The following is a 20,735-nucleotide window of genomic DNA, read 5'->3' as shown; positions in this document are numbered from 1 at the left end:
CCCTGCACGAGCCGTCTTGATGGTCGCGTCTCTTTGGTTTTCTTTCACTGGTCAATGGGTGATTATGACGCAGGGCCAACAGTCGAGGTCCTTGCCCAGACTTTGTGATGGATCAGGTACATGTACATTATGCCGTCGCGTGGCGTGCCCTGGAGTGCCGTGGAGCATTTGTCTGCCAGCCCGGGCCTATTCTCGTTTCGACCGGGCGAGGTATGCAGGCAGATACGACGCGGTAGATTCTCTGTATAGTACAAACAAATCATTTCAACATCAATACTGAAAATACCTATATGGGTACGAGATATTCGTGTATATGTATGTATGTATGTATATACTCGGTATAGTCCGACTAGGTTTTGAAACAGGTACATGTAACCAACTGAACATTAACCAAGTGGTTACCTCACTTCTCGTTCTTCATCTTCAATTCCATTACATGTTGCATTACGAGGTATATCTGGCATTCATGGAAGAAAAGTCACAAAAGTCGTGATTCATCAAATCCCACCCGAAAAAGCGTGATAGGCGTGATAGGACGACATGTGTAGACCACCCTGGGTGTGTAATATGTGGTTGGTATCTCTGTCCCTTTGTGAACTGGGCCGTTTTTCATTCTGACCCGTTCCTTTCCCTTGTTTCCGCCTGTCCTTTCCCGTCCTATCCCAGTCCACCCCAGCCTGTCCGACCCAGCCCAGTCCTGTCCTGGTCTAGTTATGGGTATCCAATCAATATTGTGCGGAAGAAAGCTCAAACCTTCACACAAACTCCTGTTCGCCTACCGCGGCGGCGGTATGAGTGCATACCCCGTAGACGACTTCCTCTGTTGGCAGACGCTGGATGCGCGCCGTGTTCCGTTAGATGCTGGAGACATGTTCCCAAGGCGTCATTTCTCATGGACACCTGCCATTCTGTTCGGTCTTACTCCGATGGTTCTTGGACCGCAATGTGAGATTGCCAATGGCGTCTTTGTTATCAAGCCAAATGTTGCAATAATCAGGTGTCGTGGCCTTAGCGTCTGTTCCCTTTGAAGCATTGCTAGGAACAACCGAATATGAAAGTCTTTGACCTTCTCGGTATCATGACTCCCAGGTCAAATGTCCATCACGGACCTTGATCGCATTGTGGCCATTGCTACACCTCATCCATATCCAACTTTTCACTCATCCCGCCAGACCTCGAACCGCGACTGCTCGGTTTCGCAAGCAGCTTCTTCTTGGTGAGCTTCCCGCAAAGTACCGCCATGATGCTCGGCAACGGGTCCCTCGCCTCTGGCAACACTAGCAACAAAAACACAATTGCCACCCCGGCGGTCGCAGGCAAAAGCCCGTAAAAATAATGTGCTCCAGGGGCAAAGTCGTGTGGTAGGCTAAATATTGCACATGACAGTGCAAAGGGAGCGTAGATGAGGGCGATGATAGTCAGGTAACGTGAGTAGTCTGCTTGCCGCTGAGATTCAATCTCTATTGAGCGGAGCGAGGATGTATCTTGGCATTGGGAGACGGCAAGGATGTGCTGCATTTTCGAGTCGCACTCGGCTCTATAGTGGTGCAGATCAATCAAGAGACTGCGGTAGTCTTCATTCAACTCCGAGTCTGAGGAGAGGTAGGTCTTTATCCGCGTCATGATAGGTTTGTACCTGCTGAGCATCGAGTCGAGCGAAATCACCTTGTCGAGGATTCTCTTGGTCTTTGTGGGATCGACTGTGAGGGCTGTGGAAATTAGGTGACTCTCCAGTGTTGACCGAATGTAGTCGAAAAAGTTGGTGTATTCGCTAGCTGCAATTTGGAACGCTGGCCGCATAATATGGATCAGGTTTTGCTCGGCTGGATTGAGGAGCCCATCCCGGGCCATAATCTGCCAATGCCGGCACAGATCGTCAAAAGGGTTGGGGCACATTGGCCTAGCACCGCATGCGCGATAGTCGTGATCGTTCTTGTTCAACGGTGGCCTTTGTTCACGGAAGTCAAGATAGCCCCCCTGGTAACCAGCAACCTCAAGACGTTGACTGGGAGAGTAGGCGCCGTATGGTTCTGCTCCGAGGGTGAAGAAGGAGATTGGCGGGTCAACAAGCACAACGCCTGAGATATACTTAGCACAGATTTCGACGAGAAACAGGAGGAAGACTTACATATCCAGGGATCCAGAGTCTTCTTCATGTAAAACGAGATCTTTCGACGGGCCACAGCGACCTTCTGCCTTCCATGTTTCGAACAAACTTCCACTCGTCTGTGATAGTTTCCCTTGCAGTAGAGCTTCTCGATGTCGACATCCTTTCCACAATTCGTCGTCATGAACGTACATGGGTATTCGATTGTAAAAAAGTTCTTCTGGTGCTTCAGGTTTTGTGATGCCAACGGAGATCCTGTGTGCCCATCTCCCGCGCCGCCAGTCGCCGAGTCACTAATATGTGATGCGAAAAATGCAGGCTCAATGTTGAGGAGGCTGCCAAGGGTGTCTACCATCTCCGGGTTGATATTGTTGACCATAATGATCCGCCCCTGAGCAGCTCGTCCTTGAGAACCAGAAGCTGGCGATGTAGGCGGCGTTTCAGGCGTCCTTCTCGTCCATTCCTTCAACAGCACTCTGAGTTTCGATGTGTCTGTAAGATCCGACGTTCTGAAACTCGACGTGCCAAATTCCAGGAGGATAGCTGTTGCTCGCTGAGGCCGCTGCATCGTTGGCATTCGGCTAGCCTGGACACCCCATTGGAGAAACTCGTCAAGCCCAGCAAGATTATGGAATCCATGGCTACGGAGGAAGCACACGTAGTCTGTGAACGTCCAACGGTTTGGATCCGGTGGTGCCATCGTACATGTGGCACAGCCTTGCACTCGATGGACAGAAGTCATCACATTGAAAAGCTGCTTGCCTTCTGGGTTAGAAACGAACACAAGGTGTGAAGGGACCGAATTGCTGGGGAGTCGATGTGGTGGGAGAATCAAAGACTCCAGAAGAGCTACCAAGAACTTGAGATGCAAAAACCGGCTGGCCCGGTCGCGTACGGACGGAAGTCAAAACTGGTTCAAAGATGGACAGCTGCATGGAGTCGAACGTGAAATGTAGACGGCTGGGGAGCATGGAGGCTACCCTTGAGTGTCCCAGGTTGATGATTGGCTAGCCTTGAAGAGGATTCGCTTAGAAAATCCCATTATCACTGGGACGACCTCCAGCGACCGACGATAAAGTTCTGGCGCCATTGAACAACGAGCTTGTCTCGGGAACTCGTGGTGCTATGCATTGAACCTGTGGGTTCAAGCCATTATCTGCAGTTCGATGGTTGACGCCACGATCGTCTCAGCTATTCACGCTCAAGCACCTCATACATTCTTGCTTTTGTGCCGAAGTTCCTCTGGGCTCTAGGAGCATCCTTACTGGCTGTAGGTAGTAGGTAGGTCAGGCCGTCGACACGAGTAAGCCCGTCGCAAGGAATAGCTGGCCACTATTGGCGAAAGAACCTGGCAAGCAGCTTTCCTGCCACCTGCATGGAATGGGCGATGCGAGGCTAGCTTAAGCGGGAGGCGGACGGCGCTGACGAACAAATCACGGAGGTGGAAAGGGACAAGCTGTGGAGAAGGATGGCGCGAGAAGCTTGCTGGGTGGTCCGAACTCCCAGCCACCCAAGACGCTGTTCCAGATAGATTGAATTCTGCTGTGAGACAGTCATGCGCCAGGATGTACGAATCGACTGATCGTGGAGTTCACATGATGCCCATTATAGTAAGAATGGCCTTGTCATGACAGGGAGCAGGGATGCGATGAGTAACAATAGGTACGAGATTGATGGATGCTGTAGGTGAGGTTGGGAGCCGTGGGAGCCTAAGAGCTGGTGGACGGCACGTGCGCGCAGTGTATATGCCAAGCCTGTTTGCTGGGTTTGCCCTTGGATTGTTTGTGCTATTGGTCATGTTTGTCTATTTTGTTAGTTTGTTCTGCGCCGTAGTCACGGTCGTCTTCCACCCCAACAACGGATCAAACCATCTCAAGATCTGCGACTCTCCGAAAATGGCGAGCAATGTACAAGATCCAGAAGCCGCGGCTCGGGGCACGCTCGCTCTGCTGGAAACTCGACTCCATCGACTGGAGTTCCTCCTAAGCGGTGCCAGCAATGATGATGGGATTCCGCCTCCAACCACAGCACCATCCTCCGGTAGCGAGACATTACGGGCCCAGCTGGATGCTCTCGACGCCGCACTGACTAAGTTGAAGAAGCTCCCGGGCACACCTGGGTCAGTGGTACGGGATATTGAGCGACTATGTAGGTGACAGAGTGCAAGGACGGGGCATGCGCTGACCAAGTCCCCAAGCATCCCAGCATCCTGATTTATTTGCCGTAATGGCCACTACAACGCCCAAGTCTGAGGACATTAGCACGCTTGCCTCGATCGTTCTCGCCCATGCCACCCTATATCCCGAGACCGCGTCCAGACTCTCATCACTACAAACATTGCAGATTCCACCTGCAGATCAAAGTTCGAAGCTGCTGTCACTGGCACCTCGACTTGAAAAGCTCCGACAAGAGGAGCTCCATATCCAAGAGGAAGTGCGAGAGCTGCGAGAGCGCAGTGCTAGATGCCTGGAATGGTGGGTTAAGATTGGAGTGGTCGGGATCGGAGACATGTGGGAAGATTGGGAGAGAAGGACCGCCGAGGTGGAGAGAAATGTCATCCGCGAGGAGCGACGCGCAAAGGAGCAGCAAGGATATCTGTGAGTGTGCGAAGAATGACAAAAGATGGAACATGCAACACCATCCAGAGCCTTGTGTGATCACTGGTGCCTGAAACGGACTTCTTGAACCCGAATCATGTCCAGGTGACAACGGAACATCATGCAGTCATCTGACGACAACATGATAAGTTGTCGTCATGATAACCAGAACAGGATTTACACGTAAGGCGATGTGGCAGGGCCAGGGTTCGCTCCTGGATTTTCAATACCTCGGTGGTGGCATAACAGCCAGCACGGGTCCATGCGAGACAGGTTTGGTGCTCGACTCCTCCTCCTCCCCACAAAGATCGACACGAGGAAGTCCGCATGAGCAAAGTCCATGCTTATCGCGAGTCTTTTCATCGTGCTTTGTCTCGAGTCGGATTGTTTTGCCGTCTTTCTGAAAGGTAGAAAGCGAGTGTGCAACCAACATCCTCATATGAGCGATCGCACTTCAAGTGTGGCTGAAGGATCGCTTACAAGCCTCTGTCGCCCCGAGACTAATTGCACCATGGGAATTGCGGGAGCGGGCATGTGGCGGTGCCAGGACCATCCATGTGGAGCCACTAGGATTGGTCGAGAACGATGGATCAGCGGCTGTCAGGGGTAGAGGCACGTCTCGTCCAATCGCCCAGTCTAGCGGGTCAGGCACCGAGGACCCAGTCGTGCCAGTTTCATTTCGACAAAAATGTGAGCGGAATAGACGACACCCGAGTCTCAGGGCCTGGTAAGCCATGGGGTTTCCCAGGGCGAAAAGGGAATGCGTGGGACATGGTGTCAGAACTGGTGCAAAAGTCCATCAGCAATAGCGTACTTCAACCAAGCGAGCCACGGGAAAAATGCAAATTGGTCGATAATACCTACTAGTTAGAGATTATTCAATCTTGGGCCAAATTGAGAAATTGAGAGGTTGCGTGCCACAAAGCGCTTGCATGGAGCGCGTGGCGTGTGCCGACCCGGACAATGCAAAGTGGCCAACCGGCTGCGACGTGCCATTGATCCAGCGTCCGACGAAGAGGTTGAGGCTAGAAGAGTGGCGTCTATTAGCACTCGGTGCGATTGAACAAATAGAGGCTCTTACAAGTCTTGAGGGGATGCCAGTCGTAGACGCCACAGGAGCAGGGATGATAAGGAGGAATCTGGCGCAGGACCCGGGTTCGCAGGGAGAAAAATTGTAAATCTCGAGGCAGAAGGACCAGAGACTGAATGTGGTTCGATCGACGCAGGGGTGGAGATTCGGGGCTGAGTGGGTTTTAACCGCAAGTGAAACGTGTTGCAGTTGCAGGGCTCCTGACTCTTAACTGGGGGGAATTGGGCGTGCCTGGCTCTTGCCGGGTCTAACGGTCCCCATACGGTATAGGCGGCTTGCCGCGAGAAGGGAGCCCCCAAGAGAGAAGGGGAGGGGGGAATTGGCTGGCTTTGGGACACCCTGGGCAGCCAGGGAGCCTCTCTGCTTCTCCCTCCTGAACTCGATTCCTCACTCCTCAAACCACGACGACCATTTCTTCAACCACCAAAACATCCACCTCTCCGTCCTCGACCATCCTTTTACCACCCACACTCGTTCAGGCAACAACTTTCAATCATCCTCGAAACTTCTTCCAAAACACCTTTTGTTCCTTTCTCACGTTATTTCATTCTTTGTCGATCGTTACCCTCCCCTTTTGCCGACTACACGCCATTGTGACCCTGCCAACCACACTCGTCCTGTATTCTTTTCTTAGCCACCAGTCACAAGATATTCGCCTCCCACCTTCTGTCGATTGATCGGCGACTGTGGTTGTTTGCCTCTCATAGCCTCGATTGTTCCTTTATCCGACACACGCCATCGCAGACCAACGAGTCTTACGAGACATACAACATACCGCACACGCCCGCACGCACGCACGCGATCTCAAGTGCACGGCCGTCCTGTGCTCGGATCAATCCTCAACCCAGCCTGCGCCTGGACTTTGGACCTGACTCACGAGTCCACCCCTCTGTTAGCCACTCTTGACGATTTCATCCGCACCGACTCGATTGCGCTGGCCTCCCTGATCTGAAAAATCACTGCTGTCTTTTGATCCTTCATGCCCCCATACGGATCACTACACTCTCCTTCATTAAAGAAAAACAACATGTTGGAAGCTCGAAGAGGAGGTCGAATTGATTTTGGCTACATTGTTGGCGATCCTTTTGCGTTGGCTACGATCTCCATTGGTTTGGTAAGAGACTCGCGCGACTTGTGCGAGACCATGATGCTGATTCCATTGCCAGCTTGCTTGGTTGATTGCGTTTATCGGATCCATCATCGCCAATATCCAAGACCCTTTCCCCAAATATGCCTGGTGGACGGTTGCATACATGCTGTGCTGTATTGTCGGCATTACGATAGTCTTTGCTACAAACTCCACAAGCACATACAGCCTCGCGGTATGGATCCCCGATAACCGTTGAACCAAATTTCCTAACAACGTGTAGATTGTTGGATACCTCGCGGCTGGACTTGTCATGACAACATCGGCAGTCAATTCTCTCGTCTACCAGCCCCAGGGCGCCATGGAAGCCGCTGCTGCTGGCCACATTTTGCTCTCTATGGTTGCGGTGAGTCAATGGCTTCCCAAAACCCGTGTCTTTGCCTTTCGTGGTCGACTGACTCTGTCCAGATCATTTGGATTTTCTACTTCGGTTCAACCCCTGCGGCGGCCCATCGCGAGTTCATTGACCAATTTGCCCTGCACAAAGAACGCCAGTCCTTCCGAGGACCCCCACAAAGTATGACCAACGTTTATGATCGCCCACAGACAACTGCTTCTGCTCAACCTCCTCAAATGTACACATCGGCGCAACTGAGCGGTTTTGAGACATCTTCTCCTGTTTCAGGCTACCCAGGCGGACCTGCAGGAGCAGCGGCCCGGGCCTCTGCACAACCGGCAGTCAACACCAGCGGCGCCCCCGCCCCAGTTCAAGAAGTCAGCCCACCCACCGAATATCCATACCGCGCCAAAGCCATCTACAGTTATGAAGCCAATCCGGACGATGCGAATGAGATCAGCTTCAGCAAACACGAGATTCTGGAGGTGTCTGACGTAAGCGGCCGGTGGTGGCAGGCCAAGAAAGAAAATGGCGAAACGGGTATCGCACCGAGCAACTACTTGATCCTATTATGAGACCGGAAACACCGAGGTTGAAAAGGTTCTCGGGAGAGCTTGTCGCTATGAATGATGGCCGGTTACCATCAAGGTTCTCGACATCACACTAATGACCGGATTTGATGACATTGTATCCTTTTTCTTTCCTGCACATGACTTCCTGGATTCTATGGAGCTTACAGCGTGCGATCTCGACGCGGCATTGGTGCGCACCATACGGAACGCCAGTTTGTGCGAGCTCGATACGATACCTTCCCCGGATTAGACAGGCCTGAGACAAAAGAAGCTATTGGAATCTACGGGTTGGCAATACGAGTTTTTTTGTGATTTGTTCTTTGTCAACTGGGCGACGAAACGGATGGTATGGATATGCCCGCGAGGGCTTGTACAGGCGTCATGGCGCAAACCCGGAAGGGGGTGAAGTGGTTTGAGCGACTCTGGGCTCTGCCAACTGTGGCAATTGGGACCGGGATTTGGCCTGGATTACCCCGACATTTCATTTCTTCCCGGTCTGTCAGGGCCAGAGTGACGATACAACACGGCAGGCCTCTTGTTCACGGCCAGAATTGATTTTTGGAGCATACCATGTGTCGACACTTGGCTTGGGTGGGGATGGTACGTGACTGAAGAGCTTGGGTTTCTGAAGTTTGACGAATCGCGAGACTGCAGATTTTTGCAATGGACAAAAAAACGAAACGAATCGTGATTGAACTCTTTTGTTTTTCACAGGACAGAATCGACATTTTGAGCAACGAGACGAGCAGCGAACATCAGATCAGATAGCCCGAGAAGAAATAACAGAGGATTCCAACATAGTTGAACGGTGCTGTCTTTTGCAGTCGTGTGTTTTTTATTGTTACTTGCTGTTGTGCTACACGACTCGATCCCAAACTGTAAGGTACGAATACTCTATCATGGATGCATGGTAGTATACAGTACCTCGGAGCGAGAGCGCATCTGCCCTCCCTCATACGGAGTTCCGGTCGCCCAGTGGTCTATACCCGTGACCCCGGTACTGGTACTGGTACTGGTACATACCCGTGCCCGGGCTCGTAGGATTGATAATGGTGACGATGGTACCTTGCATGTTCCAAATGACACTAGGTAGTAAGTTACATTTACTAGATACTCCCGAGTACCTCGCAGTAGTGGCCGGTAGTGTCTTGCTGCAAGGTTTCGTCATCACAAATACTCGGTGGTGTCGGTGCATTGTTTGCGGTGCTTGTACCTCCGTTCCTATATTCGAAACCCTTCCCTACAGAACCCAATTACGAGCAGGGTGATGCCACGCGGTATAAACCTAGACTCTGGAACAGTGTACGAGTAGGAAGGGGTATCGAGTATAGGAGCTTGCGTCATTGTAAGTATCTGAAACGGGGGTTTTTGCCTCTTCGCTCCAACCCAGTCAGTGGCATCATAACTGTTTTCTTCCAAATCTAGTCTATTCAGGATTCCAAATGATCCCAGACATTCTAAACCCTCCTGATAAACCGAAACAAGAGGGAGGGGGAAACGCTCGAACGCTTCATCCGTCATAAATTACAAGGACCACCAAATCTCTGCTTCACCACCGTCCCAAGGTTCATTCTTGTCTTGAGCACAGAAAAAGGAGAAGCAAGATACGCAATGAGATTCGTTACCGCCCAGCCATCATAGGTTGGCTCTGACCATTGTATGCCCCCGGGTTATAACTCGTGTTGTAGTCATGGATGCCCAACCCAGAATGGTTCAATGGGCTGGTGGGCTGCGCAGCAGGCATCTGTGCGAGGTCGTTGTCGTGATCGCTCTGGCGAATCGGTGCATATGAATCGTCGAGCGAAGGTTTCTGGTATTCATACTCCTGCCTGCCGCCCATACCAGGATGCTCGTCGAAATCTTCGTCATCGGTCCGCATATTACTTGAGAAATCATCCTGCGTTTGTGCAGAGAAGTCGTTCTTGCCTCCAGCAGCGGGGAGGTTCTGAGGCATCATCCCCGTCCTCTTGAACGTCATAACAGCTCGGAAGGAGATAACGGCCGTGGCGACGAACAGCAACATTTCAAACACGCCGAATACGATGATTGCTTCGGACAGCTTGCACCGCCCGGGGCTGCCATACTTGAAGTTATCGCACCCTTTAGCATCCTTGTCTGTACTCTTTCCTTTGCCCTTTCCCGAAGAGACATAGCTGGCGACGGCAATCCAGGCACTGAGCCAGAAGATGACAGCAACAGAGTCTAGAGCGGCGAAGGCATAGACGTTGGAGAAGCGGCGGGCGCGGGACCACATAGGGACCATTACGAGGTAAATGAGGATGGGAATCGTGAGCCAACACTGTACGTAGCTCTGTATCAGTCTGGTCCTTTCTCATGCGGAGTGGGAAGTGGACGGCAGACTCACCAAGCCAAAGTACCAGCCGACCCGGCCATCCGTCGTGCCAGGTCTTGTCAGTAAGGCGATTGTCAGGACCCAGGCAAGGAAGAGAATGGCGCCCTGGCCCATGTGAATGTAGTTTTTGATCTGCCCAAATTGGTCTAATTGGAGCCTCATCTTTGCTGGAGGTGCCGAGACCTGAAGGTTTCTGCAAGAGATGTTTCGAGGAGAGAATATCGAAAGACCCTCTGAGAGTCTGCAACTCGGGAAGAATCAACGGTGAGGCTGGCGCAGTGCTGAAGTCAGGTTGCCTTGTTTGTGTTACTCTGCAGTCGAGGCAAAGATAAATCGTCAGGCGGAAAGGACCGTTATTCGTAGGACGAAGGACAGGGACGTTGCTCAATAGGGAAGGAAGGACCAGCAATCGACAGATATACAAATGGCAAGGGCATACTATACAAAACTATAAAAGGAGTGTCAATGGTGGTACAGATGTTGAGGTGAAGAGGCAGCGAGCGGCTGTGGGAAAACACGGGGCAAGGAGCAGCTGAGAGCCTGAGACGCGAAAAGTTGGGGGCGCAGCGCCATTGTGGCGTTGAAGCCTGAGTGCCTATCACTCACTGACTCTATCTAACTACTGGTAAGGCTGGAGGCTCATCAGGGCGCTTCATTATTATTCTTTAGCCTCCTGCAGCCTGTATATCACTTCTCAGCATATGAGGTTGAGACTGGGCACTGCAACTTCTGCCTTCCCTGGCCTCCCACCAAGATTGACAGGGTTCCCTCAAGAAAAAGGGCAGCGTATTCGGCCTCATTTCGTATGATCACTTCAAGTGGGAACTATTCCAGCTCCATGCCCCGAGCATGGCGTGGGATTCGCAACCGATGCCTAGGTCTACCAATACCGATGCGTGACAGATTTGCGATCAAATCAAGGCCAGACGCCTTTGTTAGATCTTCTCCCTGCTGCCAACACATATTGCCCTGGTTGATATACAGTCTCAAGAAGCTATGTAGACGCACTGTGGATGGGTGGCGCCTGACTTTGTAACTGCCAACAGCCAATCCATTCGGTTGTCTTGTAGCATCGGGTTCATGCAGCTATAGGGGATGCTACTAGCATGGCTCTTGAACGAGGTTGGCATTTCTGGAAGACGAGGCTGCTGGTATTTGTTTGCTCCTCTTCGGATGTTCACCTGGTCTCCATCACACTACCCCGTTTGTAAAAGTTCGGCCACCTCTTTAACAACGGTTCCCAATGTCCGTCCATTGATTGGCGTGCCGCTGTCTGCGAGGCATCTGGTTAGGAGATCCCAGTAGGTCGGTATGGTGCGGGTCAAAGGAGGCATCTGTCAGGTACAAGTCTCTCGTAGGTGTCCATGCAAGCAATAATTGACTGGTGGAGAAAGGACCAAAATGCAGGGCTCATCGGGCTAGCTGCAACTGGGGCAAGGAGGCGTGGGAGCACATCACTTTGGGCACGCGAGACGAAGAAGAGCTGATGGTGACCATGCACCCTTGGTTGCCATGCATGCATCCAGCAGCTTTTTTTTTCGCCACGGCCTGGCATCTGACATGGGGCTTTGCGTCCTGCACTGGTCACCCACTCACCCACGGCTGGGGCCTTTGTTAATGTCCGTTAGTGTCACCGGATGTCATTGGCGCTTACCCTCTTTTGGTTCGCGTCCGTCCGTTTAGGCCCGCCGATTCGTCACTTCCGCGTCACTAAATGGATCCCACCGCTGTTGCCGCTAAACAATTAATTTTCTCTCGGCCAGCAGTCAAAAAGGCCCCTTTGGAATTTCCCTTTCCTTTTTGTCTACTCATCAACCAGTTCATCCTTCGACTGATCACAACGCGAGCTCATCTTCAAACAATCCTTTGAATCTAGGGCACTTAGCTACCCTTTGCACCCCTCCGTCAATTGATTCCCAAGGCAGCCCTTAGCTACCTGAGTCAAGTTCCCTTCCACAAGTCCCCATTTCAAACCACTTGTCAACAACACCAACTTGTGCCTCAGCCACAATGTCTTCTGCCGTAGACGCCTTAGCCGAAAACCTCAAGAACGCCAGCATCGAGGATACCTCTGCTGCCAACAACGAGAGCGTTCTGGCCTCCGCTGCCGAGGGCCGGCGTTTGTACATTGGGAATCTCGCATATGCGACCACTGAGGCGGAACTCAAGCAGTTCTTTTCTGGCTACGATGTGTAGGTGGCAACTTCTGGGCGACTGTCGCATCCATGTGTCTGACTTTATTCCAACAGCGAGTCAACTTCAATCCCCGTCAACCCTCGCACCAACCGCCCAGTAGGCTATGCCTTTGTCGACCTCAAGACTGCAGAAGAGGCGGAAAAGGCGATCGAGAACCTCTCCGGCAAGGAGATTCTCGAGCGCAAAGTCTCTGTCCAGGTTGCTCGCAAGCCTGATCAGGCCACAACCCCTGAAGGTACCGCCGAAGGGGCAGACGCAGACCGAAAGAGATCCGCTGGTCGCGGTCGTGGTGGACGCGGACGTGGCCGGGGTGGTCGTGGCCGTGGAGGCGCCAGAGGCGCTGCTGTACGTGATGCGACAAATCATTCTGACCCTTCCGGAACCTGCTGACTGATTTCTTTGTAGGAGGGTGGTGCACCTGCCACTGACCTCGCAGAGAACCCTCTTCCCTTGACGGATGTCACTGCCGATGCCAACAAAGCCGCTCCTGCAGCCGATGCCAAGTCTCGCACTCCCCGTCCCCCCAAGCAACGTGGTCCCCCGGAAGATGGTATTCCATCAACCACCAAGGTCATGGTTGCCAACTTGCCCTACGACCTGAGCGAGGAAAAGGTAAGAACGCCCCATACCCGTTGCAGTGATAGAGTATGCTAACCCTTGCATTTAGCTCAAGGAACTCTTTGCCGCTTACCAACCCAGCTCTGCTAAGATCGCTCTGCGTCCCATCCCACGATTCATGGTCAAGAAACTTGCGGCTCGCAACGAGCCTCGCAAAGGCCGTGGCTTTGGCTTCGTGACCCTGGCCTCGGAGGAGATGCAGAAGAAGGCTGTGGAGGAGATGAACGGCAAGCAGATCGAGGGTCGCGAAATCGCGGTCAAGGTCGCCATCGACAGCCCAGGAAAAGAAGATGGTGCTGGTGAAGCAGGTGAAGCAGGCGAAGCCACCGAGAACGGCACCAACGGCACGACTGAGGAGGTTGCTGCCGCTGCTGCCTAAGTGAAGAAAATGAGCGCAAACATCGATCGACAAAAGCACAAGATGAAGGAAGGACGATATGCTTTTAGCAAGGCATGCTTTTATTGGGAAGAGATGGGAAGGCTTAACTGCTTTTTCCAACTGCACCTTTGAAGAAGTGATGCCCGAGGCTGAAGTATCGGAACGACTAGTCAAGGGAGGTTGACGGATCAGCCCACACGACAACCATATCTTTCTTGCCTCCGTGGCTGTATCTTCCAATACCTAATAATATTCCTACCAAAAGCTCAGGCTATTGTTGCGTTATGTTTTGGATTGACTTGTTTTTAGACTGCTCATGGAAGGTGGAGGCAACCATCTGTAGAGGCCGGCTGGGGATCTGGATGTGATGGTTCCTCTGTAACCCCGCAAAGAGATGCAGCTCGCGCCTCAATCGACTTCATTTCATGCGCGCTTATATGCTAGATACAGGAGACTAAGGAGGAGGCGTTCCGTTCCTCCATCCACTCGACGATTGAGGCCCACATTGCAGCAACGTCGGTTTTTGGATCGGCGTCGTGGCGGACCGCTCCTCTCTTTCTCTCATCCCCCCGCACCGCCCACCCATTTCTGCCATGGTATGTATCGACCCCACCAGCTGATCGAACAGTCGACCGAGGGAGATGTTTGTTCGCTGAAATACAAAGTACGAAGCACAAGTACGAGTGAATAGGGCGGGGTGAGTGGCTGGCTGGCCGGTTGGCTGGTTGGTTTGACTTGGTTGCGCACTTCGCCTACGAGACCAGACCACTAGCCCCTTTTTCGGGACAGCCTTGTCTGGAGAGTACATACGAGGGAGGGAGGGAGGAAAAAAGGGAGCGTGATACATATGTACTTGTCAAGAATATTGATGCATTCCCCCTGTGTTTTGTTTTCATTGTCACTACCTCGAATCTCGCGTGCTAGTTATAAACGAGTGTTGTTGATCGTCACATACAAAAAAACATGCATACTATATCTGTTTCATCCCACACATACACATCATCAACTTCAACCTCTCCCTCCCCGAATCCACCAAAGCTTTCTTTAGTGGAAACAGACGACAACCCACTAACCAAACCTACCCCGAGAACGACACCTGCTTGGGCGCCTCCAGCCCCATGTTGAAATACACGGTCTTGACGTGCGTGTAATTGTCGAGGGCCTCGCCGCCGAGCTCGCGCCCGATGCCGCTCTCCTTGTACCCGCCAAAGGGCATGCTCCAGTGCAAGAAGTTGAACATGTTGACCCACGTGGTTCCCGCTTTGAGCTTCTTCGTCACCCGCAGCGCCCGCTGGTAGTCGTTGGTGTGGACGCCCGCGGCGAGGCCGTAGCTGGTGTCGTTGGCCGCGCGGAGGACTTCTTCCTCGCTACTGAACTTGGCGATGACGACGACGGGGCCGAAGATTTCTTCTTTCACGATCTGGAAATGTACAATGTCAGGGTTTGCGGGCAGAAGAACTGGGGTTTCGTTTTGGAGTGGAGGGTATGCTTGCTTACCTTCATCTCCGGAGTCACATCTGTAAAGATGGTCGGCTCGATAAAGTACCCGCCGTCTTTGGAGATGGCGTGTCCCCCCAGATGCAGCGTCGCCCCCTCTTGTCGGCCCACGTCAATGTACCCCAAGATCTTCTCGTACTGGGACTTGTTGATCTGCGGCCCTTGGTCCGTCTGGTCGCTAAAGTTGCTGCCGACCTTGACGGCGGCCAACTTTGCGGTAAAGGCGGCGAGGAAGGCGTCGTAAATGTCCTCGTGCACGTAGATGCGCGTCCCCGCGTGGCACACCTGGCCGGCGTGGAAGTCGATGCCCAGGACGGACCAGTCGACGGCTTTTTCCAGGTCGGCGTCGGGGAAGATGATGTTCTGTGGTTGGCTAGTTGTCAGCTTCTGGCTGTGGGCAAGAGGGCAAAGGAAGAAAAAGAGAACAGCAACAGCCGACGATGGAGGGGGGGATGTCTAACTTACCGGGCTTTTACCACCAAGCTCCAAAGTGACCTTTTTCAAATTCGACGAAGCGGCCGCCTTCATAATCACGCGTCCAGTCGCCGTCGACCCCGTAAAGGCAACCTTGTCGACATCCATGTGGTTCGCAATCGCCGCGCCCACGGTGGGACCGAACCCGGACACCAGGTTGACTGTGCCAGCCGGGAACCCAGCTTCGCGGATGAGCTCGCACATCTTGAGGGCCGACAAGGGAGTGCTCTCGGCGGACTTGATCACGACCGTGTTGCCCGTGGCCAAGGCTGGGGCGATTTTCCAGATGAACATCATCAGGGGGAAGCTGTTTGAAATGCGTTAGCTAGGTCTTGCACTTTCATGCCGATCACGAGAAATGGGTAAGGAAAACGTACTTCCATGGGATGATCTGGCCGCATACCCCGATGGGCTCTCTGACCGTGTACGTGAACGTGCCCGGGACGGTGGCCGAGGTGCGTCCATAGACCTTGTCCGCCCAGGAGGCGTAGTACCTCAACGTACCGATCGAGCCGGGGAGGTCGACGGTCGAGACCTGGTTGAGCGTGTTGCCGCTGTCGGCCATTTCGACGGCGAGGATCTCATCCCGGTGCGTCTCCATCAGGTCCGCCAGCCGTTGCAACAGCGATCCCCGCCACGCCGGGTCCGAGTCAGCCCAGCCGCCATCAAATGCCCTTCTGGCCGCTCTGACGGCCACGTCGACATCCTCGGCCTGGCCTTCTTGGATCGAGAGGATCACTTTCCCCGTGCTGGGGTCTTCGACCTCGAACGTCTTCCCCGCGATTGCGTTGACGAATTCGTTGTCGATAAAGAGGCCCGTTGGGATCGAGATGTCCTTGCCGTGGATGGCGACGGTGACAGATTTGGCGGGTGTGTTGGCAGCAGACATGGCGAATGGGGGAGTGGTGGTTTGGGTGTGATTGATTTTGGTTGTCCTTGCGATTTGGTGGTCCGATTGACAGGTGTGTTGTTGAATATAGAGATACTGGGGAAGAGATGAGACATCTCTGCCTTATATATAGATGTTTTGTCTGCATGAAGAGCAGTCCGTAACATCCAGACGCCAGTGTCAATCGCCATCATGGTGACGGGCCTTGCCGTTACCCCAGAGAGGAGGGATGTAGGAGGAGGAGTAGGAAGAGAGAGGGAGGATAGGGCCACGGAGACGGAGAGACGGGCCACCGCCGTCGATGAACCGATGAGTTGGTCATGTCCCGATACAGTGCTCAGTACTCAGTACCTCGTACATACTCGTGAGTCGCTCAATCTTGATACTCGACCCAAAGCGGAAGAGCTCGGCGACAGTTCGGCGGATCCTTGGCAGCAGCGGGATTCCGTCTCTTTCCTGCCAGGCAGACTCGGAGTCTTCCGCATCTGTCTTGACATGAATGACGTTGGTGCGTAGTCATTGGTAAAGTGAATGAAAAGTCCGTTGTCGCTGAATAATATCTCTTCCGAACATATTTCTCAGAAGCCACACAAGGCCGAAACGGACGACTTCTGTGGATCGTCCAATACTGCCTGGCCTTCACGGTCACACTGCCTCGTTCATGTGATTGATATTGTCCGCGTTGAGACTAAACAGTCGAGTCTACTCTGTGACCTGCCTTGACGATACAGTATCTGTAAGCAGGTATACTTTTTGGGAACAAGTCTACTGAATAATCTGCTCGAACCCCTGGAGGCCGTTGGCAAAGAAATTCTGCATCACTTCGTCCACGCTGGGATACGAATACTCGTCCGTCATCTGGACGTTGTTGATATTGCCATCCCCACCAAATCCCATAAAGTACGACAGCATGTCGGTGGTGTTGAACGAGTCGGCGTGCGTCTCGTAAATCGGAGACATATACACGCTGTCTAGATTCCCGTTGTCGAGTTGGAGTGTCGGAAAGTCCGTTTGAGGGATGAGATCCACGTTAGGGATATCTGCTCGTTGTTCAACCCCGGTAGTTGTGGAGATGGGCGGCGTGGGTGGTGGCCTCGCCTGAACTTTGAGGGTTTGCGTTCCATGGAATCTTGAGGTAAATCTCGACATGGTCGCTGCCGAGATGCGGTCCAGCACATCTCGACTCCTCCTCGCCTCGGGCCAATACTCCCCCGTCGCGCTGAGGACGTCAGAGGTAGTTTTGAGCGCCCTCATAAGCGTGTCGACGTCCACTTCGTCGGCAACTCCGTCGGGTGTCCACACGCAGTAGAACATGGTGATGACGCAGAGAAAGAGCGAATGGACGCTAATCCAACTGTAATGGAGCTTGTTGGCGGCATAAAGCTCGTAGTAGAGCTTACTGCAGGCCATGGCACTGGCGAAGCATTCACGCAGCGCAGCCTTGGTGGGATGCTGGAAAACAGGGTTCGGTCGGAGAACCAGCATGACCAACTCGTGGTATTTGATCTCGCAGAGGTGGTTGACGTAGCACCGTTCGCTAGCTGCTGGATGTCGTGGGATCTCCTCCTTCCATCTCCGAAGTCGATTCAATATATCTTCTTTCCATTGGACGAGGTCGGTAGTTGCTGGTTGCGTGTAGGGAGGATATTGTCGACCAGTGCAGTACAATACACATTTTATCTCTGAGTTGAGTCTCGCAAGCTTGAAGAGGTGAATTGCGCTGGACAAGTTTGTTAGGGAGTCGTTCCTGTCCTCGGCCCGGGTCTGGCTGGGATCAGGGTCGCTGTCATTAATGTCCAACGGTAACTGTAGCAGTTAATACTGGCCAGCAAACTGCGGTTGGATAGGCACGAATAACTCACCCTCAGGTCGCATTGCTCGTCCATTAACCCAAGTGGTCTCCCCATGAGAGTGCACAAGGCGCGATCAATTGTGTAGACACACCAGAAGACCCTAGTTCGTAGCTCTTGCTGGGGAGCAGAAAACAGGTTTCCTGGGGCGTTGCGTTGCAGGCCCAACTCAATTGTCCACGCCAGACAATGATAATGAAGAGCCCAAAGACTCAAGCCAGACGATGGGTTGTTCATGGCATACATCTGCAGAAGCAAGATGCACTGTATCCCCGTCAAAGACGCCCTCTGAAAGATGCTGTCGAGCCGAGCCATGGCAGAAGCGCAATAACCTTCAGCACACAGGGGTATTTTCACTCGACGTGCCAGGATCGTCGCACCAATGGCGAGCACCATGAACACCTGGAACTCGGAGGTTGCGCCGACCTCGACACCGTCATACAGCTTGTCGAGGATTTCCATATACGTCGGCTCATGCAGGAAGGGAAATTGTAGATGGACCGTGTCAAAGTATGCTTGCGACAACCACCGCGCGTGTCTCTGATCCGGCGGGAGATCCTGAGGTCGAACCACCAGGAGATCGGCGGGTATGGAAAGGCCATCTTTGTTAGGTCCAAGAGAGTGCTGCTTCTCGACCTGAATCTTGCGTCCCAGTCCTGCTAAGACGAACTTGGTGAAGAACAACCCGCTGGACGGGCCCAAGTAGCGGAGATCTGCTCCCGTGGTGACCGAGACGAGACCAATCTGACGAGTTATGTCGTTAAGGGACCCGTCTTCGGGAGAATAGGTGTCGGAGACTCCATCGTCCTGCTGAGGTTGAGGCAGCCGACCAGACTCTTTTGGCGGACCACCTGGTGTGCTACGGCACTGATCCTGCGGACCTCCATCTAGATCGACGCTGGGCACATGTTCCCGTACAATGGATTCCAGCCAAGCGATTCGGGCTTTCAGGTCCTGCACATAGCTGATGGGCGAACGGGTTAGTGCTGCTTGTGGTCCGTTATGCACCACATGGCTCACCTTCGAGGGATATCGCGAGAGGTTCCTCCGCCCACGCAAGGTGTCCCTGCTTTTCGGCATGCACTACAGGCTGGCAATGCCCCGTCACAGCGGATCTTCCTTTTTTGACAACGCACGCACGCGGCGCTGATGCGAGACCGTGCTTTGAAGGCTCGTGGTGGAATTTGGCCCGTGGAGACATCAGATCTCTCTACTGCGGCGTCGTCCATATCGGCTTGTGCATGGTAGAAGCAGCATGTAGACGGAAGCTACCCGCTTTAACATGGCGTGGAGGATACTTTCCCGCCAGGCTGCGGAAGGGCCGATTTGTCAGAATGGGCATGCGCAGTTATGGTGGTGATATCATAGCTGTCGGGCCCTGCTTGATGGACTTGGGCGAGGCTGAAGCCGAGGCGGGTCATGGTCCGAGAAAACACCATTGAGGGGTGGCGAGGGGATGAGTATGGTAGATTCAGCGCTTGATCAATTATTCAGCAAGTTGTCGGTTGGTGGAGGGGGAATGGTGAAGTGAAGATTTACAAGATAAGAGGGGCGCAGTTACCACCAGGGTGAGGGGAATCGTTGGAGTTTCGAGCATACCAGTAGACCTGCCCTGGACCGATGCTTTCGGGGCTAGAAACCCGCCTAGAAATAGGGGTTGGGGGTAGTTCTAGGCAATGTCAGGGCCTTGCTTTGGAGGGCTCCGACTACCTGTGGAGGGAGTTGGACGCTCCTGTTTGTGAGGCGCCCGCCAAGACCAAAAACAGCACTTCTTGAATCATCCCTGATCAACACCACAAACACCACAAATTAATTGTGCAATGCTAAACAATCCTCCATCAATTGCTCGGACATTCCCACCATATGCGACAATGGTGTCTTCGTTACTCATCACACTGCATCGAGTGATCAACGGCGAGCAGGATGAGACCCCCAATGGCCCCTCGCACGAAGGCTCACCCCTCGGTCGCTGACTCTTACCTAGGCCCTGCTAGGCATTCCGAAACTCGCCTCGCTCTTACTTCACCGGGTAAAGGTGGGTGGGTTGACCGTGATTTCTGGGCCGGGTAAAGGTGGGCGACGAGTCCCAGGCCTTTCGCTACTACAATCATCCAGAGACAGCGAGTAAGAAGCCACCCAGCCAGTCTAAGCCCCGGGGTCCATTTAGGACATATTCACCGACCAAAATTATTCGCGAATCTTTTTACCTCGTGTCCCAAACCTCATATCAAATCAAGAGACCGGATAGACACCGGGGTAAAGGTATGTACGAGGAAGAGCATACAAGGATTCAATCCCAACGGACAATGTGGTTGACGCAACTCCTCGGCCACTCGACATCCGTCCAACAAACACGTCCATGGCTTGATGGGGAGAAAAGTGCAGAATCGTTAGTCATTAATGTCTATACCGACTGTCCCTTGTCACTCCCTGGCGCACACCTGCCTCCAGAGATGTCGTGGATGGTATCATCAAGACCGACGTCCAACAACTCAAGCTTTCCGGCTGACGGGGAGTCGCGGGTGCTATTGGCATCAGATCATCTGGTTGGACCAGGCAAAATGTGATGCGTGCGAGAGACATATCTCAGCAACAGGTAGCTCGACTATGCGAGTGCCCCTACTACACG

General features: G+C 53.1%; 7 protein-coding genes across 7 annotated transcripts; 3 read left to right on the top strand and 4 right to left on the bottom strand.

The window, feature by feature from the left end:
- Positions 1 to 1,131: 1,131 nt before the first annotated feature.
- Positions 1,132 to 2,807, bottom strand: AYO20_08724 (hypothetical protein; the record flags this gene model as incomplete). The annotated part of the gene is made up of 2 exons (XM_022647000.1): positions 1,132 to 2,078; positions 2,129 to 2,807. 2 exons carry the CDS (start codon positions 2,805 to 2,807, stop codon positions 1,132 to 1,134), a joined length of 1,626 nt encoding a protein of 541 aa, XP_022497016.1.
- Positions 2,808 to 4,002: 1,195 nt separating this feature from the next.
- AYO20_08723 (hypothetical protein) lies at positions 4,003 to 4,708 on the top strand (the record flags this gene model as incomplete). The annotated part of the gene is made up of 2 exons (XM_022646999.1): positions 4,003 to 4,255; positions 4,305 to 4,708. 2 exons carry the CDS (start codon positions 4,003 to 4,005, stop codon positions 4,706 to 4,708), a joined length of 657 nt encoding a protein of 218 aa, XP_022497015.1.
- A 2,113-nt stretch (positions 4,709 to 6,821) lies between these two features.
- AYO20_08722 (high osmolarity signaling protein sho1) lies at positions 6,822 to 7,853 on the top strand (the record flags this gene model as incomplete). Its single annotated transcript, XM_022646998.1, has 4 exons — positions 6,822 to 6,908; positions 6,961 to 7,116; positions 7,165 to 7,287; positions 7,350 to 7,853. The coding sequence occupies 4 exons, from the start codon at positions 6,822 to 6,824 to the stop codon at positions 7,851 to 7,853; spliced, it is 870 nt and encodes a 289-aa protein (XP_022497014.1).
- A 1,618-nt stretch (positions 7,854 to 9,471) lies between these two features.
- AYO20_08721 (hypothetical protein) lies at positions 9,472 to 10,365 on the bottom strand (the record flags this gene model as incomplete). The annotated part of the gene is made up of 2 exons (XM_022646997.1): positions 9,472 to 10,161; positions 10,216 to 10,365. The coding sequence occupies 2 exons, from the start codon at positions 10,363 to 10,365 to the stop codon at positions 9,472 to 9,474; spliced, it is 840 nt and encodes a 279-aa protein (XP_022497013.1).
- A 1,848-nt stretch (positions 10,366 to 12,213) lies between these two features.
- Positions 12,214 to 13,396, top strand: AYO20_08720 (hypothetical protein; the record flags this gene model as incomplete). Its single annotated transcript, XM_022646996.1, has 4 exons — positions 12,214 to 12,395; positions 12,453 to 12,744; positions 12,805 to 13,011; positions 13,067 to 13,396. The coding sequence occupies 4 exons, from the start codon at positions 12,214 to 12,216 to the stop codon at positions 13,394 to 13,396; spliced, it is 1,011 nt and encodes a 336-aa protein (XP_022497012.1).
- A 1,078-nt stretch (positions 13,397 to 14,474) lies between these two features.
- On the bottom strand, positions 14,475 to 16,256 carry AYO20_08719 (hypothetical protein; the record flags this gene model as incomplete). The annotated part of the gene is made up of 4 exons (XM_022646995.1): positions 14,475 to 14,816; positions 14,894 to 15,256; positions 15,359 to 15,674; positions 15,745 to 16,256. 4 exons carry the CDS (start codon positions 16,254 to 16,256, stop codon positions 14,475 to 14,477), a joined length of 1,533 nt encoding a protein of 510 aa, XP_022497011.1.
- Positions 16,257 to 17,021: 765 nt separating this feature from the next.
- On the bottom strand, positions 17,022 to 19,335 carry AYO20_08718 (hypothetical protein; the record flags this gene model as incomplete). The annotated part of the gene is made up of 3 exons (XM_022646994.1): positions 17,022 to 18,062; positions 18,119 to 19,172; positions 19,247 to 19,335. 3 exons carry the CDS (start codon positions 19,333 to 19,335, stop codon positions 17,022 to 17,024), a joined length of 2,184 nt encoding a protein of 727 aa, XP_022497010.1.
- Positions 19,336 to 20,735: the final 1,400 nt, after the last annotated feature.

The sequence above is a fragment of the Fonsecaea nubica genome (assembly GCF_001646965.1).
Source record: "Fonsecaea nubica strain CBS 269.64 chromosome Unknown Scaff72, whole genome shotgun sequence".
Lineage (NCBI taxonomy): Eukaryota > Fungi > Ascomycota > Eurotiomycetes > Chaetothyriales > Herpotrichiellaceae > Fonsecaea > Fonsecaea nubica.
Note: the sequence above shows the minus strand (reverse complement) of the source record. Positions and strands in the feature narration are given on the sequence as shown.